At 63.0% G+C, this 26,400-nt stretch overlaps 1 protein-coding gene across 6 annotated transcripts in view; it reads right to left on the reverse strand.

Annotated features, from left to right (window-relative positions):
• KCNT1 (potassium sodium-activated channel subfamily T member 1) overlaps nt 1-26,400 on the reverse strand; it is a 55,604-nt gene that overhangs the window by 27,435 nt on the left and 1,769 nt on the right. For 2 of the 6 annotated variants that reach the window (XM_019640301.1, XM_019640287.1), the window contains exons 2-4: nt 26,196-26,351; nt 2,295-2,374; nt 1,628-1,727 (exon numbers count right to left, since the gene is read on the reverse strand). In XM_019640301.1, coding sequence (XP_019495846.1) covers nt 1,628-1,727; nt 2,295-2,374; nt 26,196-26,351 — 336 coding nt within the window. Of the gene's footprint in view, nt 1-1,627; nt 1,728-2,294; nt 2,375-6,969; nt 7,012-11,904; nt 12,262-26,195; nt 26,352-26,400 lie in introns of those variants that run through there. The other 4 variants (XM_019640331.1, XM_019640311.1, XM_019640294.1 and 1 more) reach the window with 4 other exon arrangements.

The following is a 26,400-nucleotide window of genomic DNA, read 5'->3' on the forward strand; positions in this document are numbered from 1 at the left end:
TCCACCATCCACCATCCAGCCCCCTCCCCATGTATTTGCCTCCCACCCACCCATTTGCCAGGCACTATGTAATGACCACTGCAGACCTGGTCCCCATGGGGCTGGGGAACCCGATGCCCAGGTGGGGGTAGTGGGGCAAGGTAGAATGAGCCCAACAAGGTGGTGTGGGAATCAGTTTGAGCCCCCACTTTTCTTTCTCAAAACACCACAGTGGGATCTGCCCTCACCCATCGGGGGGAAGACTGGAGGCTTTTGCTTAGTGGGGGGTGAAAGAGTCTGGCCTGGGGACTCCAGGCCCCGCTGCGCATGGGGGTCCTGTGCAAGCTGGCACCACAAGCCTCAGGCATGGTCTCCTTCCCGGCTCAGCCCCCCAGGAGCCCAGCGACCCTGCCTCACTCTCAAGGGAAGAGGTGGGAAGAATCCGCTTGAGGAGCCGGCCAGAGAAGTGACCAGTTCACCCAATTGCCAGTGACGATCAGGCCACGTGCCCTGACTGCAAGCGGGCTGTCAGCATCTGGGGGCCCACCCTCAGTGGAGCGGTGCCAAGGGTCCCCAGGCACGAGCAAGCGCACTCAGCAAGAGCCTGGGAGGGACAGGGGCTGAGGGCTGAGGAGAAAAGGGTGACAGGCGCCGCCCTGAGACACGAGGGAAGGCAGTGCGGTCTGCAGCAAGAGCTGACAGCTAAAGACGAAGAATCCCGGGACGTAGCAACTCAACTGAAGAGCTGGAGGTAGAGCTAAGGAAATCCCCCAGAAAGAGCAAAAGTGGGAAAGCTGGAGAGAGGACAAGAAACACACAGGATTGTCCCAGAATCCCACATCCAAATGTCAGGAGTCCAGACACACACAGGAGATGGGAGGTGACTTTCAAAGACCTCATTCAAAACAAGCCCGGCCCTGTATGGACCCAGCCTGGCATCCCCTGGCACCGCCACGGAGATGAGAAGGAGGCACAGAGAGGATCACACCAGTCTCCACGGAAGCAACTGCGCGGCCTACAGGGTCCCAATGGAATGGGCGCGGACATCTCACCAGCAGCCATCACAGCAGAAAGGTGTAGCCGGGGCCTTCCTTATGGACCAGGGACCCACCTCCGGCCTGAAGGTGGCAGGCAGCTTATTCTGACCGCCTTTCCCTGGAAGTCACGGCAACACATGCTCCGTGCAAGTAAAGGGGAGGCTGAGCAAGAGGGCCCTTCGGGGCTCGGTGGAACTACAAAGGGGCAGAGACCCTCCCCAGCTCACATTTGGCCAGTCCAAGGGGCCTTGCGCCCCTGCCTGGCAGAGCTGAAGGGAGCCCAGGGCCACTGGCTGAGACCCTCTTGAGCACCACGGGGTGAGGGGTGGCATCCCAGACTCTCAAGGAGGGATGTTTCCAGGCCCCAGGGCAGCTGCAAACACAGCCGTGGTCCACGAAAAGGGGCACCCTTCTCCCAGCACTGAGCCTGCTGGCCAGGAACCTCAGGTCAGCATCTAGCACATGGCTCCCTGGAGGGTGGACGCTGGGACAGGGGTTTCACGTTGGGAAAGGAAGGACTCCCCATGGCCCTGAGCAGAGGGAGTCCCAGAGGTCAGATGGGTGCCCACCCCATCAGCCTCTATAATGGCCCAGCCCCCCAGGTCACCCACCACCCGATCCCCAGGGCCGGGTCATCCAGCAGCACACGGACTATGTACAGCAGACAGGTTAGCAGCTTCAGGGAGAAGTTGAACAGCCGGATCCTCAGGCCTGCGGGGGAGGCGCACGTCAGGGCTCCCGGGCGGTCCCACTAGTCTCCGCCAACAGCCCCTCCCTCCACCTGGGCTGCGCGGCCCCTAGAGAACGGGGTGCTCTGCATCGCAGCGGGTGCTATTGGGCCAGCCCCAGGGGTGGGAGCAGAGGATATCAATGCGGCTCGCTCCTTGGGGCAGGGCGGGTGGGGGTCTGGGGAGCACACCCGTGGGCTAGGACCCAGGGTTATGACCTCCGCACCCCATCCTGCACCCAGGATGGGGCTGAGTGGCCAAGCTCCCGTGGCTAAACGGAGCCTGCAGAGGGAGAGGCCGGGGTGCCCCTTATGGTGAGGGCCGCAGAGTTGGGGGCCACAGAGCAGGAGGCTAGGCGGGTGCCCCTGATGGCCACGGCCTAACTGCTTTCCAGCAGGGGGGCAGGGTCCTATCTCCCGCTGGATGTAAGGTGGCATGAAGCCATGAAGCCGAGATGAGGGCCCTGCCCACAGGTCCCCCCTGCGCCCTCCACTCCCCCTCACAGGCCCCACCCACGGGCTCCCACGCTCCCCTCTCAGGCCCCACTCACTAGATCTCTGATTTTTTATGAAGAACAGCTTGAGCCTCTCCTTGAAGGTGTTCTCGTTGACGTAGAACTCCACCTGGACCCTGGGGGGCAGGAGAGGGGTGTGGGGGCTCTGGGCGAGCAGGCTTGGCAGGGAGACAAGCCAAAAGCCCTGAGCAGAAGGGCTTGTCCAACACAGTAGGAGCCAAGAGGACTGAGGCACGAACGGCAGCAGGGTCCACCCGGGACCGGGAGGGACCCATGTGCCCCCAGCAGACCTGTCTGCTGGACCTTCCAAAGCCGCTGGGCACACCTGGGTGCCATCAGCTACTGCCTTCTCAGCGCCCAGGGCCCTCCAGGCCGCTCCAAGGTGAGCACTCATGGGCCCCTAGCCTTGGCTGTCACGGCCAGTGCCAGGATTAAATGTGCCCTGTGTGGCCCTTGGCATGGGGCTCAAAACACACCACATCCTCTACACAGACTGTTCTAGAAGCTGGTGAATTGCTCTGTGTGATGGCCCACGGTGGTCATGCCTGGAGGCTCACTGCACCTGCATGACAGTTGGGGAGATGGACCACCTGCACCCCTGGTAAGTCCCCAGACACCCCGAGGCCCTTCCAGGCTCTCAGCATCCTGGGGACAGACCGCAGTGATCCCAGCAGGAGCATGTCAGATGAGCTGGGGGGGGCAGAGGGCCATCTGATATCCCGGGTGATGTGGGGTCTGGGGACCATGAGCTGCTGCCCCAGACACCAAGGCTGTGCTGGCACGCTGGCCAGGGTAGGGCTCCTTGCTCCCCAGGGATGAGGACCCCAGCGCTGACAGCAGGCAGGGTGCACAGAACAGGCAGGCATATTTCCCTCCAGACACAGGGGGCACACGCCCAAAGTGGCCCATGCCCGGGGTGCTGGGCCCGCCTTGCTCTGAGTTGGCATGGCTGCCCCCCCAGGCATGACCTCTTGGGCCCTCAGTCACTGGCTGTGTTTGCCCCGATTGGCAGGATGGTCTTAGAAATCCCAAAAGGCCAGCCAATGGGCATCACTGTGAGCTGGGCTCCCCCATGATGATACAGAGGAACCGGCAACCCAGGGGTTCAGGGCGGGGCTTTTCGTTGGAAAGGCCATGCCCTGTGCCTCACCTTACACAGAAGTCAGGTGGAGGCAATCTGCCTCCCTGGGGATGGTGTGGGGGTGGGACAGGCCCACAGGCAGCACAGCCCCTGCTCACCCACAGTCCCATGCCACGATTGTGACACATGGGAGGCGGAAGGGCTGAGCGGTGCTGCCCCAGGGATCCTGGCGGCCCAGCCTGGGCCACAGCGGCCTCTGCTGGTCACGGGGCTCAAGGAGATCCCTGGAGGACCTGGGGGTGTGGGGCCCTTCCCCACTTTCAGGTCCCGGTGCAGGTTGGTCACCCAGCCATACTCTGGGCTCCTGGGGCTGGAGCAGCAGGACAGGCCTCCCACTGACCAGCAGGGTCCAAACCCAGAGCCAACAGTCAGTGCGCCCCAGCACGCCCCACTGCACCCCAGCACAGACTGTTTTCCCCTCCGCCTGCCCTCCCAGCTCACCTACGAACCCCTGAGTCCCACCCTCCGTAGGTGCTGCCTGGACCCGGGTCAAGTGCCACCCCAGCAGGTCTCAGAGGAGTTGGTCCAATGAACACGGGGCTCAGACAAGCCAGGCTGGATAAGCCCGGTCTGGTCAGGTCAGGGTGGCAGATGCCCCACAGTGGAGCCCAAGAAACCACAAGGGCCCCAGGACACCTCCCCAACACTCTCCTGCCCCGTCACAGCCAACCCTCAGTGGAGGGGTCCCCCCACTCTGCCCCTACACTCAGGCATGGGCCCTCCCTCCCATGCCATCACCCCCACTCCCCACTGAGCCCAGAGCTGGGAAACTGAGGCAAAGGCCAGGAAGCCAGCACTGGCTGGCTCCTCACCCCCCTTCCAACCAGCCACACCCTGCATGTGCGCGGTAGCACCCCTGCTGCCCACTGAGGTCCCTGCCAGGTCGAGTGGGGTCAGGACTGCTGACCTGGGAGGCGTCATGCCCAAACGTCTTCACTTCCAGATCCCCCGTCCCCTCCCCCGTGGCCTCAGAACTGGAGCTCCGAGTCACCCCTCAGTGGGATGAGAGCTGGTTTGCCCTTGGCCCCTCGTCCAGGCGATGTGGACCCCATCTAGACAGCCCCCTCAGCCTCAGAGGCAGCGTCCACCTGCGGAGGGAGGCGCTGTCCACGCAGGAGGACAGGAGGGGTGCTGGGGAGAGGCTATGGCACAGACCTGGGCCCATGAGGTCAAGCCTGCAGTGCCAGGGACGTTCACGAAGCCTCTTCGCTTTTAATTTTTCATGAGCTGCGGCCGCCCGCTTCTTGTAGCGCCACCACAAAACGTTAATTACTAACTACCCACTCACCCTAGGCGATGGGTATAATTTGGCCCAATTCTGGCCAAATTGGTGCCGGGCAGACCCTGCTGATGCAGAGGCCCCCGGGACTCACCACGGATGGTCTGGCCTGGCAGTCAGAGGCCAGACACGGGCCTGCCTCTCACCTGCCCCGCCGCTCAGCACTTTGCACCTGTCTGAGCCTTGGCCTCCTCACCTGGGGACCAGGCAGTGACAGGGACCGCCTGCCCTGGGTGTTGTAAGGGTCCCTTGCAGGGGGTATTGTGACTGTGGAGAAGTTATGCTTGTGTTTCAGTGGCCCCGGCCAGGGGTGCGGCCCAAGCCTGCTGCCTGCCTGTGCCCAGGGTCTTGCCCACACCGGGGAGACCCGAGGAGGCCCCCTTGTGCACCTACCCCACGCCAGGATGGGACCTGCCAGGCAAGGGCGGCCACCCAATGACGAGGGGGCCGGGGGGAGGGGGCGGGGGCTGCAGCTGTCTCTGCTCATCCACAGGCGGGCTGGGGCGGGCTGTTCAGGGACTCCCGGCAGGTGGCTCTGGCACAGATGGCCTGTGCCGGGAAGCTCCAAGCACAGGGCGAGGCGGCGGGGCCCAGGGACAGAGTGACCAGGCACCAGGCACATGGCGTGGGCAGGCCCACCCTCCAGGCCATGACAGCCGTGCACTCACATGGGGCCAAGGTCAAACCGCCTCCCTCCCTCAGTCTGTCGCTGCCGCTGGTGACTCTGGCAGGTGCCTGGGAGCTCCACTCCCAGCCCGCAGAGCCAGCGGGCGAGGGCGAGGGGAAGCACAGAGCCCAGGCCCAGCACCACGCCGTGGCCGGCTATCCTGAGACCTGGCAGAGACTGTGAGTAGCCCAGGGGCCCAGGCAAGGACAGACAGGTGTCCCCACCCAGTCCCGTGACCTATGGGTGGGCCAGCAAGGAGCTGGGCTGGAGGCACGGCGTACTGGGGAGCGGGGGCTGTGGGGTGCGGGGCGTGAAGGCCTCTTGGCCCCCCACTCCTGGCCCAAGCCTGCAGGCTGCTGGTAAGGGTGTCAGCAAAGACCCCTGCTGGGGACATCCCTTCCCCACCGTCCCCCCAGACCCTCATCAGGGTCTGGATCCACCTTGAAGGGTGGCTGGAAGGGGGTGCAGGGCTGTCCCCTAACTCCTGGCCCCCTGCCACAGGCTAGCTCCTGGGGCCACCTGCTGTTAGAGGTTAGCCCGCCACCACAGACACCCTCACCCCCACCCCCGTCGTTGTTGGTCACCCTCCTCAATACCTGGGGTCGGGGGGCAGCAGCCTGGGAAACTGAGGGAAGGGAAAGCTGGCAGAGCGGGCGGCACTTCTCAAAGCAACAGACGGCCTGGCCTGGGCCCCCCGCCCCTGCAATCTGCCCCGCCGCAACCACAGCGCACAAGTCCCAGCGGGTCCTCGTTCTCACACCTTCAACTGGGCCATGGGCCAGGGCGAGCCTCCTTGGGCCTCCAAGGGCCCGGGAACATCTGATCCACGACAACTCTGGGACAGCAGGACCTGCAGCTTTGCCCTCAGGCGGCTGCAGACCGTCCACTCCCTCCCACAGGCCTGACCCACTCCTGGGGAGCCCGGGGTGGAGCTGGGGGGCCCTGCCAGTGGTAGAGGTGCCTTCCATCTCGCCCATCACCCACCGCACCCGGGAGACCCGGCTGGGGGACCGAAGTCCGGTGTGGGGCCCAGCCTCCACATCACGGGCTGGCACTACTGAGGGACCAATGAACAAGGCTGCCAACAGTGATCTTAACCATGAAACTAATAAGCAGGCCCCACGTGGTGGCCACATGGATGGCTGTGGGCCTAGGCAGGTGCGGCTCTCTCCCAGGAATGCACCGGAACCTGACTAAATCTTAACTGAAGCCAGGAAAAGCGCCTGAGGGCCTGGACCTGCAAAGGCAGCCCAGGTAGGCTGAAGCCGGGGTCCCAGCAATCATCTGCCTGCCTGTCCCCAAATAGGCACCATGGTCCTCATTCGCACCCTCTGGCCACCAATGTAGGTGGTGCCTCTGGATAGACCCATTTCCTACTCCAGGGCTCCACTCTAGGGGACCACCCACCATCCTGTCCCCAGCCTCAGCCCCACCCCCCAAGCCCAGCAACACACTGCAGGGAGGTGCTGGCCAGCCACACCCCACTCCTGCCCTCTGCTGCTGCAGGGCAGGTGGCACAGGGGAGACTGGACTCTCTCTCAGGGCTGGCACAGCCTGAGCCACCCTCCTCCCGGTCTGCTGGGTGTGAGGACACTTGTGTGTCCCTCCCCTGCAGAGCACTTACTGAGACAGAGAGGAGTCCAGGCTGAAATCTTCCACATGAAGCCTGGGGACAGACACGGAGCGGACACGTCAACGTGGAAGGTGGCACATGGGTGGAAGGCCTGGACTCCTGGGCCAGGTGGTGGCACAGACAAGCAGGGAGGCTCCAGGCGGGGTCCGAGGAAGCGGGGTGCGCCCATGCACACACAGCCCTGACCCTCGGAGCCCCTGGGCACGGTGCAGGTGCCGGCGGGAGGAGCCCACACTCTGACTGGGCCTGGCCCCCCTCACGGCCCGAATAAGCCCAGGTGCATGGTGGTGCCAGCGCATGGTGGTGCCAGCGCATGCCGAATGGGGTGACAGCCGCGCCTGAGATGCCCACACGCAAGGACTGGGCCACCCGCCTCCAGCCAAGCGAGCGGATACCGATCGGCAGGTTTGACAAGTGCTCACTGTCCCTGCTCCTCTTCAAGCCCACCCGGGGCACCAAGTGACCCCCAGTGTCCAGGAAGGGGCATAATTAGCCCGGCTTTACACCCAGGAAGCTGATGGCAGTCAGGGGCAGTCCCCACATGGGGCTGGACACAGCGGCCTGGAGACCATGCTTCTCATTTACCTCAGTTACAAAGTGAGTGCCCCCACCCAGGGCTCGGGCCGCATGGCCAAGCCAGGACTCCTTGTCCGCACTCCTCTGCCCCTCAGAACAGGCCCAGGCTGGAACGCGATGCTTCTTGGGAGACCCTCAGGTGCACCCCCTCCACTGGGCCTAGCCCAGGGCTCTCCTAGATTGAGACCAAGGTGGGTGTGGCCTGTGCCAGAGGGGAGAAGCTAGTGGGAGCCCAGCAGCTCAGAGCGCTGGCCTGGGTGGGGGCCGGGCAGGGTCTACTCTGCTGATGCTGCAGGCATGGGGCCAGCCCCTCCAGAGGACAACAAGGCCCTCTCGTCATCCTCAGAGCAAGTATTTTCCAGAAGAGGAAACCAACATTCATGGAGGACCGCTGCCTTCCTGAGGAGGCCACAGCAGGGAGGAGGGGGCCGGCCTGCAGGGGTGGGGTCGCCTGCCGTGGTGCCCCCCAGCTCCTGGTGCCTGATGGGCCAGGTCTCGGCGGGGTGGGGTGCAGGGTCGGGAAGTCAGGGCTTAACTGGGCGGGCCTGGGGTCGCTGGGAGCTTCTGGAAGACTCTGCATGTTTGTTGGGGTCAGGTTCTCTGGCACTGGCCCCGGGTGCTGCCCCAGCTCTGAGTTGAAGCGACAGTGGCATCAGGGGGTAGCTGGAGCCTGGCGGGACCACAGCCGGTGGCAGTGGGACCAGGAACTCACTGAGAGTGAGTGGGTGAAAGGGTGGGGGGTCTGGCCGGGGAGAAGACGGGCACGTGGAGATTGCCTAGCTTCCCGGAGGCGAGGGGACCATGTGTAGGTGTGGACCCACAGGAAGGAGGGGGTCCCAGTGGGAGCAGCCCCAGGACCATCTCCTGAACCTAGGGTACCAGGGTGAGCGGGTTCGGGGTGGGGGTGGGGGCTCGGTCTACTGCAGTTGAACTCTGACAGGCTTGAGGTCACCGCTGACACAGGACATGAATCGCAGGCATCCTGGGAGAACAGCTGGAGAGCAGGGCCCCTGAGACAGAGGCTGGTGCTGGGCTCAGAGCATGGGGGCGGGGTGGCAGGTGTGGGGTGGAGGGGTCTGTGTGCTCAGAGCACACCTCAGGTCAGGCGTGGGCACCCAGAGTGGGCAGACGTGGCCGCAAAAGTTGGTTCTGGGCTGGCCAGGTGGGGAGCTGGCAGGTGAGGGGTGCTTCCTGCAGCCCTTGCGCCCCTCCCCAGCCCCCATGGTTTCCAGAAGCGCCCAGGGCCCTGCACAGAGGTGGGTCCTGGCCCTCCAGGCCTGTCCTCAGCAGACAAAGATGCAGCCAGGCTCAGAGGGGGACCCTGGAGGGTCAGGCTGCCCCCTTGGCCACTCTGCAGCTCCAGCCTGGGGCTCAAGCTGATTCCATTGCCCAACCAAGGCCCTGGCACCACCTGTCCCAGCCTCACCCCTCCCAGGCCCCGCCCAGTCTCCACCAGGCCCCGCCCCACCTCTTGGCTTTTGTTCCTCCCTTTTCCCCAAATCCTCCTGTGAGCCCAGCTCTGAGCAAGTCCCCCTCCTCTGAAGGATGTCCCCTGTGACTAAGGGTCCTGACAGTGAGCCCCACCCCTCAACCTACCTGATAGCAGGGGGTGGTGATGGAAGGGGTAGGAGGGGTGGGGGGCCGAGCTCACAGGCCTCGCCTGTGCTGGCATCCCGTCCTCCATCGCCCCCTTCCTCCCAGGACCCCTCTCTCCCTCTTTCTGCCCTGAGGACCGCGTGACCCTCTGCCCGTGGCCTCAAGTGGGACCTCAGAGCTCTGTCCTGGCCCCTGCCTCCTGCTCCTCACCTCCCCAAGCGCCACCCACACCCACATGAGGGTCCCCACTCCCTGGCCTGGCCCCTGCCTCCAGGTACCCCGAACTCAGCCTTCCCAAGCACTCCCCACCCTGCCAAGGCCACTGCCATGCCTGCCAGCCTCCCCCAGGGGTCCCCTCCAATGATACACCAAGGAGCCCCCCACTTGGGGCAGAACCCAGACCGTAGGGGCGGCTGAGCAGCCAGGACCTTCCTCTGCAGCCCCCCTGCCCACCCACCGCACCCCTCCACCTAGTCCTTCCTTCCAGGTCAGCGCACCTGGCACTGGGCCCCAGTCAGTGTGAGGCTGGGCAGCAGCTCTGGGACGGGCAAGGCCACCCAGCCCCAGGTTTGCTGGGGGCACGAAGTGGCCCCAGCCCAGCCCTGACCCACCTGGGGAGTTCACTACGTGGCCAGCCCCTCCCTCACTGGGCTCTTTTGCTCAAAAGCTCTCAGCTGATGGTCCTCAGCACCCTTACCCAGGTCAGGCCTTCTAACCAGCCCCACCCACCTCGCACTGTTGGGGGCGTGGAGGCAAAGAAGGAGAAGACCCATGGGCTCCCAGCCCAGGAAGCCCAGGCTGTGGGGAGGCGAGGAGGGGCAGACACTGGCCCACACGGGTGCGTGCTGCGTTGGGGGCTTGGGCATGGCCACAGTAGCAGGCACCTCCCTGTGGCTCCGTCCATTAAGGGCAGTGGAGACCCCTCCTCCTACTCACTGTCTTCCCAGCAGGGGTGCGGCCACCCTGGGGACCTTGCACCCAGCGAGTCCTGAGCCTGGCTGGCTCCAAGGTGGCCAGGCATGCAGGACGGGGGCAGCTGCAGGAGCTATGGCCACACCAGCTCCCTCGGACAGAGGGCACCCGTCTCCTTACACTAGTCCCACTGGAAGCTCCGTCAGACCCAAGTTCCTGGGGAGCAAACCCTGCGAGTCCTCGGCTCGGGAACCTGCCGTGGCTCCCTCGTGCTGCTGTCCAGAGGAAGTCCGCAGCACGCCTCCAGCGCCTGGCGAGTGGAGTCTGCAGGGCACCAGGCTGCAGGAGGCTGTGACAGCCCTTCCCTGCTCCACAGGGGAGGCTGGGGGACCGAGTGAGGCCGCCCTCGGGAAGGGTCAGCACAGAATGGGGGGCAAGCTTCCTGGAGGAGGGGGCCAGGCCGCTGCAGCTCCCATGCTGCACTGCGGACTCAGATGCAGGAACAGGCAGTGCAGGGAGCCAGACCCTCACAGGGGCCCGTCTGGCTGTAACCAGAGCCTCTGGAATCACTGCCCCACCACCCCCAGCATCCAGGAAGAGGGTGGAGAGCAGAGGAATCTGGTCCCCAGGGCCTTGGCCCGCACCGCCTCCCTCCTGCCCAGGGGCTGCCCACTAGCTGCTGGAGGGCCTCTAGGAGGCACTTACTCTCCAGCCTTAGCGGCCTCCTCCGGCCACTGGGCAGCAGCCTTCCCCCACGAGGCTCTGAGGAGCAGGAATCAGGGTGTGAGGCCTGGGCAGCCTGTGGCCAGGTGGGAGGGGCAGGGGAGAGGCTCCCCAGCACTGAGTCCTGCCATCTGCCGGGCCAAGCCTCTGCCAACCCCCTCCGCCCCCGCTGCAGCCCTGACACGGCCTGGCACCCCTCCCCAGGCTTTGGCCCTGACAGTTCCCTCTGCCTGGAAGCCCCCTGCCCATCTCCCTGTGATCCAGGAAGTCCCTGTTATCCTTACCCCGGCCCAGCCTGCACCTCTATCTGCCAGGCACAGGTTTCGAGCCCAGGACATGTGCCCCCACTGGGGCAGCTCAGCTGTGATTCACCCCCATTTCCCCTGCAGCATTTAGGAGGGCGCCTGGCACAGGCAAGGTGCTGGCTGGTGATAGTGTGGTGGACCCAGCCTCAGTGTCCTCAGCAGTGAAATGGGGGTGCTGTGCTTTGACCTGCACCTACAGAGGGGCCAAAGAGGGGGTCGGCACTGCCCCCCGCCCAGACAGGCTCCTTTCCTAGGCAACCGACCTCCTTCACCCAGGCGGCCACCAGCTCGTCACTAGCCCCCAGGGAGCCTGCGCCCTGACCAGTTCTGATCCGCTGGGCAGCCTTCCACCAGTCCCTGGCCTTCCTGGGCCTCACACTGCTCAGCTCTGAAGTGGGGACACAGATGTCAGCCCTGCCTCGCCTCAAGCGGCCACTAGAACCAACATGAGTGTGGTCTCCATTGGGACAAGGCTCAGGCTCGGGTCACTGAGCCACATGGCACAGCGCCCAAGTCCCCACTTCCTTTCTCCCCTCCAGTCTTAACCTGCAGGCCCACTCTACTCAGCCTCTAAGAGCAGGAGAGAGCAGGGGTCCCACAGGGTCCCCAAAGCGGGATGGAGACACACTGGGTGATCAGGGCGCTTGGGTGGGGGTTCTGAGGGGAGACCCCAGCCGTCCCCCCACTTCCCCGGGCTGCAGGCAACGCGGCAGGTGCAGCCCAGTGGAGCCCGTGCAGGATGCAAGCGGCGGAGATGCAAAGCCCCTCCCGGCGGCGGTGCGCGGTGTCCCCGGGCCCGCGCCCCCACCCCTACCTCTGGCCCACGTCGCTGCCCACGGAGCCCCCGCCGCGGGCTGGCAGCAGAGGGCTGAGCCCGTGCGGTTCCTCGGGGGCCGAGGCGCCGGCTGGGGCGCCCCCGGGGCCCGCCTTGCCTTCGGACGGCGAGCGCGGCAGCTTGGCCCGCGCCATCCTGCGGGAGCGCACGGCGGCGGCGGCGGCGGCAAGAGGCGGGGGTGGCGCCGGGCGCTACCATCTCGGCGCCGCCCCGCGCCCTCCCCGCGTCGCCGCCGCAGTGGAACGGGCGAGGGGAGGATGGCGGAGCAGGTGCTGGAAAGCCGAGGGGAGACGGCCGCCTTCCCCCACCCCGCGCCGCCGCAGGCAGGGGCCGCCCGGGCTCACTGCCTTCTCCACCCAAGAGGCCGCCAGCGCGAAGGACGCCCCATGCGGGAGGGGGGGTCTCAGCGCCCCGCGCGGCTGCCTTGGAACGGAGTAGCAGTAATCACAATGACAGTCACGGGGGAGGCGGGGGAGGGAATGGTGGCACGGTGACAGCTGGTGGCTCTTGGCCATTCACCTCCGCATTGGTGCTGGTCCGTGGTCCATGTGCCCAACGCACACCGCCTGTGGGTCCTGGGGGCCCAGGTGGTTGCTCAGGGTGCCTGCTCAGAGCCCACCTTCCAGCCCCAGCCCTGGTGCCTGCCCAGGTTGGGGGGGTCCTCCCCTTCAGCGTGGTGGGCAGCTGCTAACTGTCTGTCCTCCCTCCTGCAGGCGCTCAGGGTCCCCCCATCCCCCACTCTCTCCCCTAAAGCTATCAGGGAGTCCATGGGGGCATTCCTTTATCCGGGCCCACATGCCAGGCTCTGCTCCGTGCCGGGCACGCGATCCCAGCCATGAGGGAGGCAGCTGTTTGGTGGAATGTTGGTCTGCCCGATGGCAGCGGCAGAAACCAGCCCCGACCAGCTCACTGAACACAAGCACCAGGCAGATTTCTGTCAAATTTGAGAAGTGGGGAAACTGAGGCCCTGAGGAAGGAAGTGGCTTCCCCAGGAGACTGAGACATTAGGAGAGGGGCAAGGACTCCCACCATGACTGGCTGACGGAGCCTCGTTTCTCGCTGCAACATTATTTTCTGCCCATTTCCTTCCATTTCTCAGACAAGGCCCTAGGTAGTGGCCAGGCAACAGCCGGCAAGCGTTGGTGCTGGGAGGACTAGGCTCCCGGTCAGCCTGCCCTGGAGCCCAGCTGGGAGGAGGGGACTCAGTGAGTAGCAGCTGTTCTCAGCTGCCAGGGGTTCCAAGCCCTCCTGACTCGCCAGACCAGAAGCTCCAGCTTGCCCGGCCTGCCTGTTTCTTCACCTGTGACCCACCAACCACCAGGGAGGGCCTGGCACTTAGGGAAGGTCTGTGGTAGGAAGGTGGACCTCAGAACACCCAGCACCTCCCCAGACATCGCTGAGTCAGGAACATCCGCGTGAAGCCATTGGGTGGTCTCAGCCAACACACATGCGTCTCCCTGACCGTGTTTCACGTCCCATATCTGCCCTAGAAGGGCGAGGAGTTTGCCCCTGCCTGCCCCTGAGGAGAGGGGGCAGGCAGGTAGCGTCTACCCCTCGCCCTTCCGGTGAAATAACACAGGGCAGCAGCTGCGAAGAAATGAGAGCTGGCAGTGTCTCGGCTGCTGGTGCTGAGACACACCCTGTGAGAGCGTAAGACACCAAGCTAGCAGGACCACAGGCGCAGGCAGCACCCTGCACAGCCCAGGGGCACCACCCACCCACGGGGCAATGACAAGGCCCGTCCGCCTGTCTGTCAAGGCACAGGAGGTGCGGGAAGCTGTAAAGAGGACGTCTCAGGCTGCGGGACCCCTGGGGACCCGCCTGGGCTTCACAAAGAGAAAACGGTGCTTGTGTTGTTGGAGGAATGAAAGCAAACCACAGCCCTCTCACAGCCCTCAGGGTGGCAGATATGTCACATCCATCCACCCGGAAGGCTCAGCCTCTGGCTCGTCCACCACGAGTGCTGGTGTCTTTTCGGTTCCTGGCTGAGTGCCGTCCATCCTTAGGTACTGATGGCGTCTGAGGTCCAGGATCAGAGTCAGGTGACACAGGCAGGATTCCCAACATTTTGTATAGAGAGATGTGATGGACGTGCATGGAAGGACCACCAGCCAACCGCCAGCACATGTTACAGCTGAGTGGGGTGAGGGGGGCCTTTTCAGCTGGAGGCTGCACCATTTATGAAAGGTTTGATTTATTTTGAAAACGATCGTTTGCTTTTGTCATAGAAAAGCCAAGTGTTTCCTGTATAGGGAGGGCAGAGAGCCCCCCGTGCAGGGGTCCTGGGGCGCTGTGAGGAGTGTCTCTCTGGTGGGGGGCCCAGGCCCAGGCGTCCCACATTGCCCACTGTGCAGATCTCAGACAACCTGGAGCTCCGTGGGGGGTGGGGGGAGACAGAAAGACCATTGGCCTTTTCTCAAGCCTCCTGTCAACACTGCTTCCTTCTTGGCGCACAGCCGCCCTTTGGGGCGGCAGGGTGGTCATTTTTCTCCTCTGTGCAGAGCAGGACTGCCAGCTGAGCCAGGGAGTGGACAGGCGTCCAAGATACGTTTGAAGGTGGAACTCGCCAAGCTTCCTGAAGGACTAGATGGGGGTACGGAGGAGATTAGGGTAAGGAAATGAGTGGCTGGTGACACCCTGAGATGGAGATGGGGATGGGGGGAGCAAATAGGGGGTGGGTTACATTCTCAAAGTGCCCACCAGACAGTGATAGTGATTACAGTGGAATGTCACTCAGCCCTGAAAAGGAAGGAGGTCCTGACACCCGCTACCACGTGGATGGACCCTGGGGACACTGTGCTCAGTGAAATGGGCCAGTCACAGAAGGACGAATCCTGTAGGACCCCCGCCACCCCCTCACAGGAGGTCCCCAGAGGAGTCAGGTCAACAGAGACAGGAAGTAGCTGGTGGGGGCCGGGACTGGGGAGGGGGTGGGAGTGAGTGTTTAATGGGGACAGAGGGTCAGTTTGGGGAGATGAGAAAGTCCTGGAGATGATGGAGGTGGTGGCCGCACAGCAGTGTGACTGCGCCTAGTGCCACTGAGCTGGTACTGAAGTGTGGCTGAGATGGTCACTGTTTTGTGTGTTTTTCCACAATAAAAACACAGTAAGAAGAAAGGGGACTGAATGTAGCTGGAAGGGCTCCCTCTGGCCCAGGCAGGGACAAATGAGCACTAAAACACGGTGCATGAGTTCATTCTGGCTGTGGACACCAATTATCGGGAACTGAGTGGCTTAAAAACAACACACATTTATCATCTTCCAGTCCTGGAGGTGAGAGTCCTAAAATCTAAGTGTTGGGCCGGGGGGGGGGGGTAGCTCCTTCTGGAGGCGCCTGCCCGCCTTGGCTGGGCCCCTTCCCTCATGACTCTGGCCTCTGCTCAGTCCTCCTTCTCTGACTCTAGTCCTCCCGCGTCCCTTTTCTGAGGAACCCTGGGACTACAGGGGCCCCACCAAGATGATCCCCCCATCTCAGGATGCTTTATCACATCTGCTAAGTCCCTCCTGCCACCTAAGGCAACACGTCCAGAGGTCCCGGGGTTAGGACACGGACACCTTTGGGGGGCACCGTTCAGGCCCCACACATGGTGAACCTGTGTAGCACCATGGGTCCATACAGGACACCCAGAAATAGGAATCCAGGGGAAAACTGCCCTCAGTGGTCACTGTCTGAGGCTGCCTCACTTTGAAAGCTGGTAAGTGAAGAGATAGGCAGGGTTGGGCGTGTTTTCCTGCTTTCCAGCAGGAATTGCATTGTGGGTATATGCTACCGCTTCTGGTAGAAGAGCATGGCTAACACTCACGCAGAGACACAGAACAGGAAAGCTGGGACGTGGGGCTCAGTGAGGACCTCCCGTGGGGGCTGGAACTGACGTTCACATGGTGACAGGTCACCTTGAGGAGGTCAAGTGGGGAGCATAAGCACCCCATGGAAGGGCTGGGCTGTCATCGTTAACCCAGGGCGTCCATCTGGCCATCTCTAATGGAGGGACAACCAGGACATGAGGCCACACAGAGGCCAGTGGCACTTACAACTTTCTCTCACCTAAATCATTTGGGCTCGGCCCACCAGGTCTTCAGGCCCCACAACCAGCTGACAGGAGTTACTGGGGGCAGGAGAACTAGTGAATGGCTCACGGAGGGGCAAGCAGACATGTGGGGACCGGCGGGAGGTTCTGCAGGACCCAGGCCTGGTGCGCTTGCTTTCTCTGCTGCGTAACAAACTAGCACCTCTTTGTAACTGAAAGCCATACCCGTGCTCTCTCTCGGTGCTGCTTAGCTTGGCTTTCTGCTTAGGGTTTCAGTGGGCAGTGCAGGGCTCTCAGCCGGAGCTCCGGGAAGACTCGGCTCCAAGCTCATCCGTCATTGGTAGGTCCTGGTGGCTGTCGAACTGAGGTCCCCATTTTTTTTTTAAAAAAAGATATTATTGGGGAATTGGGGGAAGGGGACACTGTTGGGGAACTGCGGGAGGGGAACAGCTAAGTTGCCCTTCAATCTTAGTTGTGGAGGGTGCAGCAAGCTCAATCCAAGTCCAGTTGTGCCGCTCAGCTCAAAGTGCTGTATTCAGTTGCGGGTGGGCGTAGCCACCATCCCATGCGGGAGTCGAACCGGCAGCACGCTCTATCCCCTGAGCCACCCAGGCGGCAGCTCAGCTCAAGGTGCCGAGTTCAGTCTTTAGTTGCAGGCGGGCAGAACTCACCATTGAACAGGCAATCTTGTTAGGAGCACGTGCTCTCACTAGCTGAGCCATCCTGCCACCTGTTGGCAGCTCAGCAGCAGCTCAGCTTGGGTGCAGCTCACTGGCCCATGTGGGAATCGAACCGGCAACTCTGTTGCTCAGAGCTCACACTCTTGAGCAAGCTCTTAACCAACTGAGCCACTAGACCAGCCCTTGAGGTCCCCTTTTCTTGCTGGCTGTCAGCGGCTCAGTTCCTAACGGTTGCTCTCATTCCTTGGCATGTGGCCCCTTCATCCTTAAAGCCAGCGATGGTATCTCAAGTCCCCTGAGCCTCGAGTCTTCCGCTTCCAGCCAGAGAAGTGGCTCTGCTTTCAAAGGGCTCCTGAGTTTAGACCGAGGCCACAAGCGCAACCTCCTTTGGGTTAACTCAAAGTCAGCTGATTGGTCATCTTAATTGTACTGCAAAGTCCCTTTTGCCATATGTACGAGCTTCCTAGGGCTGCTGTAACAAAGCACCACAGACGGGCAGCTTAAACAACAGACATTTATCATCCCAGGTTCTGGAGGCTGGAAGCCCGAGGCCCTGGGCAGGGCTGGTTGTCTTGAAGCTGTGAGGGGTCGGCTCCAGGCCTCTCTCCTTGACTTGTACTGAACGTCTCCCCTCTGTGCCTCTATCTCCAAATTTCCCACTTTTAGAAGGACACTAGTCACACTGGATCAGGGCCACCCTAACGACCTCTGTTCACTTAATTACCTGTAAAGTACGGCCACATTCCGAGGTACTAGGGATTAGGGGCCAAACAGATGAATTTCAGAGGGATGAAGTCCAGCCACCACATGGTGTAATGCACCCTAATCCTGCGTGACATGTCACCATCCTGGGAATCAGGGTGGGAGGTCTTGGGGGCCATCCCAGAGTAAAAGGAGTTTGTGAATCCTACTCGCAAGACACAATGCCATATTCCTGGACTGAAAAAGTCTGAAGGACATGTTGGGGGCCAGGGCAATGTCTCCCCTAAGCCAGGTCTATGCTCCCCACCCTCCGGGACTCCCATCCTTGACTCCCCAGACCCAGAGCCCTGACTCACTCACCTGCAGGCTCTCTAATCACCTGGCACCACCTAGGGCTCCCCAAGTTCTGGGGTGGGGACACTGTTGTCTCCTGCCCCCTCCCGTGAAGGGCGTGAGCCTTAGGAGATGCCCAATAGACGCCACTCAAAATCTGTGCTTCCTGTGGGAGGCTCACTTTTCACTGAGTGGCGGGGTGGGGATGGAGCTGGGGCTGGCCTGGCCACCAGCTGGGGGTGGACAGGGCCTCCTGACCTTGAGGTTCACCGGGCTGCTTTCTACCCCAGATGGAAATGAGGTGATCCTTGTGATGCATTTAAGGCGCACCAGGACAATCTTCCCACCCCCAAATCCTTAACTTGATCACATCTGCAAAGTCTGCCATATAAGGTCACATCCCCAGGTTCCACGGATTAGGACCGGACATCTTTGGAGGGCCAACGTGCAGCCGACCTGGGATGGGTCCTGGACCCTGCCTGGCTGTCTTCAGCCTGGGCTGACCCTACTGACCCTGACAGCTCCCCCCTGTGCGTCCCACCTCCTGCCCAGAGGATCCAGAGGGACGAGAGGGGGCTGGCGTGTGAGGTGCCACCCCTATACCAGAAGGGCTGCCAGGGCCCTGGTGCCACAGCTCCCCAAGGGCATTACAGCCACTGCCAGGCACGGGTGCAGTCCTTGGCCATCCTCCCCCTGGAAGGGGACACAGGGCTGTCAGGGATGATCCCTCTGACTGGGCTCTGGTGAATGGCTCTGGATGGGACCCCTAGAACAGGGGTCAGCAAACTGCGGCTCGCAAGCCACATGTGGCTCTTTGGATGCGGCTCGCAAGCCGCAGTTTGCTGACCCCTGTTCTAGAACAATAGCAACTGGCAGAGAGTCGGGAGGGAGAGAAAGACGGACAAGAACAAGCCCCTAGTCAACCAGGCAGGCTCAGGGGGACTGGGGCTCCCCGGGGGGGTGGGGGGGTGGACATTTCTCCTTCCTGAGGTGACCTCACTTTGCCCTGTCAATAGCCCCTGACAGAGTCTTCTGAGGGGTCCAGTGAGGCTCGGATGGGGGGTGGGGTGGAAAGGGGAGCCAGGACTCGAACCCCAGCAGGCCTGGGGCTGAGGGTGCAGCGGCGCTGGCCAGGGCCCCTCCAGGCTGGGGGGCTGCTCCTGCCTATCCTGCTCCTGCCATGGAGGGGAGCTAGGGGTGCCCACATCTAACCCCGCAGCCTCCCCCTGCATAGCCAGCACCTGGCCGAGCCCACTACCCTTCCAGATGCTTCCCGGCTGCTCCCCCACACACCAGCCCTTGCAGGGCTCACGGGGAGGGTCCCCACTGGAGCTGTGTTCCTTGGGTCTGCTTTCTGGGCTCTCATGGGGTCACGGTCATGAAGGGTGCAGGTGCCCCGCCCCCTCCGTGTGGTCCTTCCAGCCTGTCACATTGTTCTCCCCCTGGGGCCCGCGGCCCGCGGCCCGCGCCTCAACTCCAGTTCCCATGGCCAGTGGGAAGGGCCTCTTTTCCGGCGTTTCCGCTTCGAGCATATTTTCAATCAATTTAGGACCTGCCCAGGGGACCTGCCCAGGAAAACAGCCCAGCAAAAGGGCGGGCCATACTCATATGCCCAGCCTCAGCTGGCGAGGGTTCCACCTGACAAGGGCAGTGACCACCCTGCAGGCCCAAGCTGGACTCTTCCTTAGTGACCAGAGAAGGAGACAGGCGACAGATCGCTGGGTCTCCAGCTTGTTGGGACCACCCCACCACCACACTTGTACCCTCTGATGGAGGGCTGTCAGTGTCCTGGGGCTGCTGTAACAACGCACCACAAACGGGGCCTTAAAACAGCAGGAATTCATTCTTTCTCAGTTCTGAGGCCAGAATTCAGAAATCCAGGTGTGGGCGGGGCCAGGCTCCCTCCAGGACACTACGGGAGGGTCCTGCCACCTCTCCCAGCGCCTGGGGGCCCCATCCCTCCAGTCTCTGCTCTGTCTTCACTGTGGCTTCTCACATTTGTGTCCTCTTCCCTTGTAAGGACACTGCTCCAGGATCAACTCACCTGCATCTTTACCTTAATCACACCTGCCAAGACCCTACTTCCAAATAAGGTTGCGTCCTGAGGTTCCAGGGGGCGGGGGGCACACAATTCAAAACACTATAGACTCCTTCCTCCTGAAGTTCTCCAATTAGCTGTGTGACCCTGCACAGGTCCTTTTCCTGCGGGACCAGCCTCCACCCACCCAGGTGCCTCACCCAGGCTGGAGGGGGGAGGGGTGCTCCAAGCAGGCTCCCTCTCCAGGGTCGTGGGGCGCCCTCAATGCTTAAGGACTTTGCAATCAAAGCACCGCTGAATCCCGGAAGCCTTGCCTGCCATCTCCTTTGTAGTGTCAACTTCACTCCGCCAGCCTCCCTCAGACTAACCGCTGTGCCCTCCAAACCCACATGTTGAGGTGGGACCTTGAGAAGTGACTAGGGTCAAATGACCTCACAGGGTGAGGCCCCTGATGGGATTAGTGACCTTGTAAGAAGTGACACCTGACAGCTCATGCAGTCTCTCTGTGTCCCCCACCCCAACCTTGTGAGGACACAGCCAAGGGGCGTCTGTGAAGCAGGAGAGCCCCCAGGACCCCCACCATGCTGGCACCCTCCAGACTGACACAACACACGTGATGTTTAAGCTGCCGCCTGCAGGCTTGTTACGTGGCTCCAGCCGACTGGGATGCCTGAGCACCGTCAGGTCCCATTCGCATTCCCAGCAGCCCGTCTGAGTGGTGCGGGGTGCCCCCTTTCAGTCTAAGTGGTGGACCATGGGGGCGCCAGCAGAGTGAGTGGGAATTGCAACTTGAAAACGACACCGCTCATGGTTTTCGTGACACCAGAGGATGCTGGCCACCCCCTCACTGGGCGTCCAGGTCTGCTTCTCACTAACTCAGGAGAGTTAATTTTGAGTCATGCACACGAGTCCCTGGGATGCAAGATTAGAGGCAGAGAGCTGCCCTGAGATGCACAAGCCCGGGGGCGATGGGACATGGCTCCTGGGGGACGCACGCTTCGCCATCTCAGGGCCCCTGGACCCAGACAGGCGCTGGACCCGCGACACAGATCTTACTCCCTCTCACCGTACGCGTACAGCACACAGAATCAGCCGGGACCTGGCACCAAGCCCAGGCCTTCCCTCAATTCGATCATGTGGGCAGAGGAAAAGCGAATCCCAGAGACCCAGGGACACTGAGGAGGCAGCTAGTGGGGTCGGGGCCAGCTCCTGGGGCCCCTGTGCCCAGCACCCTTTCCACTCCTGTGCGTGGTTTAAAGCCAGGAACTGTGGACACGGGGACACCACACAGAGGCCGGGAGGACGAGGTGCATCCGGAGCAGGGGGAGAAGGCCTCAGGCCGGAGGGAGATGAGGTGGACGTGGGATTGGGGCCCAGGTGAGGATGGCACTGAGGAGTGTTGGGCCCATCGGGGAGGCGGGTGTGAGGGGGGGCAGCTGTCGGGGGGGCGTGACTGACTGTGGGCAGGCAGAAGCATCTGGGAGGACCCCCGGGCCTGGGGCCTGACACCCAGGTGGCTGCTCGGGGCTGGGGAGGGGCTACAGGAAGTGACGAGGGCGTTGGCTTTAGAAGGGTGCACTCCTGAATGCTGGCGACATGACCCCCCTCACCCCCCTCCAGGGCACCATCCAGTCCTGCTCAGCATGCAGCTAATGGTGGCAGGAGACCCCCAACCTCACCTGGGCCCCAGCAGCCTGGGCCATGGCCAGTTCCCCGGCCGACCTGCTCCTCATCTCATGGCTGCAGGTTTGCAATGGGCATGGCCCCCAGCCAGGGTTAGGTGAGAAGGGCTGGGGCGGGGCTGGGATCCCACCTCACCCCACCCTGACCATGGCCCCAGGAGCCACCAGCCCAGCCCTGCGCAGTTAGCCACCTATGCGGAGTGGAAGGAGGCCTAGGCTCAGCAGCTCTGTGTGGGCAGGACCCAGGGGACAGGGCCAGCGGAGGGGCCGGAGCAGCGGGGCATGGCCTGCTTCAGTGCCAGTCCCTGTCTCAGCCTGGCTGGCACCGGTGGGGGGGCATGTCCTGGCCCTCCACAGCCACCCGTCACTGTGACAGCGTCCGCCCGAGCCCCATTAGTTCGCATGAATCCCACAGGTGCAAGGCTTGGGCGGGCTTTGGCTCAGGCCAGGGGTGATTGTGGGGTCCCCAGCCCCAAAGGGAGACAAACTTCCCCAAACCCTGGGCTCCTGTCTTCGCCCACCTGCAGCTCCCAACCTCCCAGCAGCTCCTTGTCCCTTCTCTCACCTGCACTGTCCCTAAAGCCCCACCGGTCCCCAACTCTCAGCCAGGTGTGTCTCCCGTCCCCAATTTCCCTCACCCCTGGGTCAGGCTTCTCCCTGCCTGTTCCTCTGGGTCACCCTGACTGTCCACCCCAGGGACCCGCTGCTGGCAAGAGGCTGCCAGGGCAGCAGGTCAACATTGACCCCTTGGCCCCAACTTCTCCTGGAACACCCCCCAGCTGAGAGACCCCCGACCCCTGCAAGTGCTTGTGCTTTCTGGCCCCGGAAAAGGTCCTGGGGTCCTGTATCAGTGAGCACACATGGGTGCCCCCTTCCCAGGCCAAGTCCCACTGTCCCCAGGTGGAGTGGGAGGCTGGGGGAGGGGCCAAGACCTGGAAGGTTCCAGGCCTGGAGGAGAGCCCAGACAGGCCCTCACGGAGGAAGGTGTGGGCTGGAGGGCTGGGCAGGGGGCGGGGGGGCACCTGCACAGGGTGCTCCCAGCGGCCTGGCTCACCAGTGTTGTTATTAACAATTACAGGGGAGTGGTTCTGAGCACCGGTTGTTCCTAGAGACCCCACACCCTCCTGGGGGGCCCTCACCCCACGGGGAGAGCCTGGAACCCAGGGGCAGCCTGCCTGATCCACTTCTGCAGCTGCGGGGAGGGGCACGCACGTCCCCTGCAGAGATCCCAGCCTGTCTGGCTGTCACTAGTCCTGCTGGGCGGGGCCAGGTCTGTCCTCAGCCCCCCGCCCCCCCCACCGCCATGCCCCAGGCAATGCAGGCCTGCCCATCTCCCCGTCTGGCTTGTTGTGTGAAACAATATTTGGTATTGCTCCATCCTCTGTTGTCAGAGGAGCTAAGGGAAACAGCACAGGGGACATTTTGGGGTGGTGTCGGCCCTTCTGGCCTCCCTTGGTGTCCTTCCTGCAGCAGGGTGCCCCCCAGCACCCCACAGAGCCTGGAGCCCCAGCCCTAGATGCTTCTCACTGTCTGCCCTGCCAGGAGTGAGGGGAGGGCGCTGGCCCTGACATCACCTCCCACTGTGGCTTTGGGGACCCCTTGGGCTGTGTCTTGCTGGGCGGGCAGCTGTGAGAGGCAGCGCCTGGCAGGCCCTTTCTCACCTGTGGCTCCTAACCCCAGCCTTCTGGTCATTCTACCCCTGTGGGGGACGAGCCTGCAGCGGAGCTGAAACTGCATGCCCACGTTCAGACCAGGGGCGGGCGATGGGACACTTACAACGACCAAGTCTCCATCTGCACGTTCCTTTCTCACCTGCTCTGTTGCTGCCTCACCACAGCCACCCTTTGGGATGCAGGAGGTGTCCCTGCCCCCCTGTACAAGGGCTCGCAGCCTGGCTGGGGTCTGCAGCCGCTGAGCGTGGAGGAGGCCCTGACCCCCAAGTCTGTCCCCAGGACCAGGTGCCAGTGCCCAGGTTCCCAGGCTCGCAGCAGGGCCAGCGCTGACCAGAGGGGCCAGGGCCTTGCTCAGCAGCGACGTGGCACCGGGGCGCAGGGGCAGTGAGCTGCCTGGAAAGGGGCAGGAGAGCTTTGCTCTCCAGGAGCTCAGCTGCCCTGGAAGGTGTGGGCACTCTGGCTCTGCCCCCCTCCCGGCCGCCCGGCCCCACGGCAGTGTAGCCTCCTCTACCCACATGGGCTGAGCCCTCCCCCTCCCCCCAAGGCCAGGAGTGTGAGGCTGTGGTGACTCATAGCAGTGGCTTTATTCCCTTGGAGAACAGGAAGCCTACAGCCCTGCCCGCCCCGCTCACAGCCTGCAGGAAGCTGGAGGCGGCAGCACCCCCACTTACCCCGCAGAGCCTGCCCTGGGGGGTGTGAGCAGGGGTGTGGAGAACAGGGAGGAGAAAAAGGATTCTGGGGCAAGAATCCTGAGAAAGCTGTGTGGGGCAGGGTCAGCCCTGTGCTGGAGGTGGGTCTCCCCATGCCCCCCACGGTGAGAGAGCCAGCAAGCTCAGCTGTCTTTGACCCCGAGATGCCCCCTCCACATGGGCTTTGTCCAGGCTACTGGCCCATCCACCTGCAGCCCAGGCCCCATCCCAGTATCCCCGAGCTCTGTGGGACTGTCCCTGGGGCACATCCACTCCCACGTGAGACCCCGAGCACCTCCTGAATGCGACCAGGGCGTGTGGGGTGGGGGTGGGGGCGCAGGTCTTCTCAGCCTCAAACCTCTCGGGACCTCTGGCCACCACAGACCCAGACCATGCTCCCGTCCCTCACCTCCAGGGGAACATCCTCACCACCTCTGCCTGACAGGCAAGGAGAAGCTGCCCCCCCACACTGGGGATCAGGGATGGGGCAGGGGCCCCGGCATCGAGGAGGAGGTGGGGTGCTGAGGGAGGGGAGGGTCATGGAGGCTGTGAGGGCCTATGTCACAGGCACCCAGAAAAAGGCCTCCGATTGCTGCCCCTCCCCTTCCTGAGGCTGGAGTGTCAGCTCAGAGCCCAGCTGTAGCCTCCACGTGTGTGTCCTTATGGATGGGGGCTCAGGTGATTTCAGGACTCCCCAGGTGCCCTATCCTGATTTCCTGCACTGCCTGCCCCAATGAGACCTGGGAAAACAGCCTGTGAGCACAGGGCTTCATGAGGGGCCAGCCCAGACTGGCCAGCCCTGCCACCCACGCCACAGCTGGCGCCTTTGGGCAAAGAAGGTTTGAGAAAACAGAAATACTTGTGATGGGGCTCCCTGTGCATCAGCGGAGGAGAGGTCCCCACCAGGCCCCATGGTCCCCGCCTGACTCCACGGACCCCTCCAGGCCTCACAATCCACTTTGGACCTCTTGACCCCTGCAGGCTCCCACCTCACTCACGCCTCATGGCCCCACCCCAAGGTTGGCCACTGCAACCAGCAACAGGTTCTCAGCCACTCCGATTACATCAGCCACAGTCACTGGCATTTATCGGGGCATCCGGAAGCCCCCGACCTACGCGGGGAGGCAGCCCCTGTTCCCTGACCGACACAAGGCTCTCTGGGGCTGCTGCATTCAAGGCTTAATCGCTTCCGGCGGGGCTGGTGCTGAGTTAGCAAGACGCCGAGCGCACGACCCAGGGAAGCCCCCAGCTACGTACACCCCACCAGGGACGGCCTGGCCGCCTTCACCTCTGCCCATGCAGGGAGTCAAAATAAATTCTGACCTGGGACATGTGTTCTTGGGTGGGTTTATTTATTACGATAGCACTGGGCCCAAGAAGGTGAAACAACATCGCAATTAAAAAGCCCCTTGCTGGACTCGAAGCCCCCGGTTCTAAGTGGTGAAGGCGCTCGGCGCAAGCTCTCCTCCTGACCTACTTGGGGAACGCGACCAAGTCGTGTGAGGTCTGGCAGCACACTCCGTCTCCAGCCGCAGGGCGATTTACAACCCCTCCCGCAGCTTGAGCAGGTCCGTGTCCGCAGGTCCTCACTCACGGGCTGACCTTGCTGACTGACATGTTTTCCCAGCTGCAGTGTCAGCCGTGGATTATTCTGAGCTCAATCTGTGCCCTGATGACTTTCAACCCCATGTACCCTACGCACAACTCAAACAACTGCGCTGTGGGGGGAACTGCAGATCTGCTGACCCAGCCCAGGGCGCAGGCACCGGAGGACCTGGCGCCCCCACACACTGTGAGGAAAGCGGAAGGCGATGGGATCCGAAGCCCACAGACTCCAGCCCCGCGGGAGTCCTTGGCACTCGCCTTCCCTGGCAGGCGGCAAAGCGCCTCCCCTGAGGCCACAGCACTGAAGTGCTGGGTGTTTACCCGAGACAGCGATCTGAGGAGAAGGCAGAGAAAAGCAGCATTTCTCCCCGCTTCCTGCCAGGCCCTCAGCACGGGAATTATTCCCAAGGGCTCATTTTGGGGTCCTTTACCGGAAGACTCAAGTGCATTTTGCTTGTTTCCGCCCAGGAGAATTTGAGGTGACTGGCGGGAGCTTGAAGGACACGATCCCTCCATTAATAATAAATGACCACAGCGAGAGTCTGGAGGACACCAGCCCTCCGCCCAATCGCGGGGCTCCTCCACCGGGGCGCTTCCGACCCTGGCGTGTCCCCAAAGTCAGCAGAGCAGCTAGCACGGCTGGGAGGCCAGGCCCAGAGTCGGTCTCTGGGGAGACGCCCCGGCACGGGGCATCCTGTCCCATCTTCGGGCCCCCACCCCCACGCGAAACTTCTGTCCCGGAAGCCGGGAAAGTTGAAGGGCCCGGCCGGCCGTCAGCACCGCGGACAGCTCCCCGCGCGGCCCCCCGCGGCTCCCCGCCCGCCGCCGCCGCCCGCCCTACCTGTCGTCTTGGAACGATTGGTCGCCGAGCAGCAGGTCCCGGAAGCGGTACCGCGGCGGCAAGGGCAGCACCTCCGACTCCAGGTCGCTCATCTTGAGGCTGGCGGTGTTCAGGAGCACGCCGTCCCCGCGGCCGCCGTCCCCCGCGCCGGGCTGCCTGCGGGCACACGCCAGCCTTCGCTCAGCCCGCGCCGCCCCCTCTCCCG

This window comes from Hipposideros armiger, unplaced genomic scaffold (genome assembly GCF_001890085.2).
Source record: "Hipposideros armiger isolate ML-2016 unplaced genomic scaffold, ASM189008v1 scaffold_3, whole genome shotgun sequence".
Lineage (NCBI taxonomy): Eukaryota > Metazoa > Chordata > Mammalia > Chiroptera > Hipposideridae > Hipposideros > Hipposideros armiger.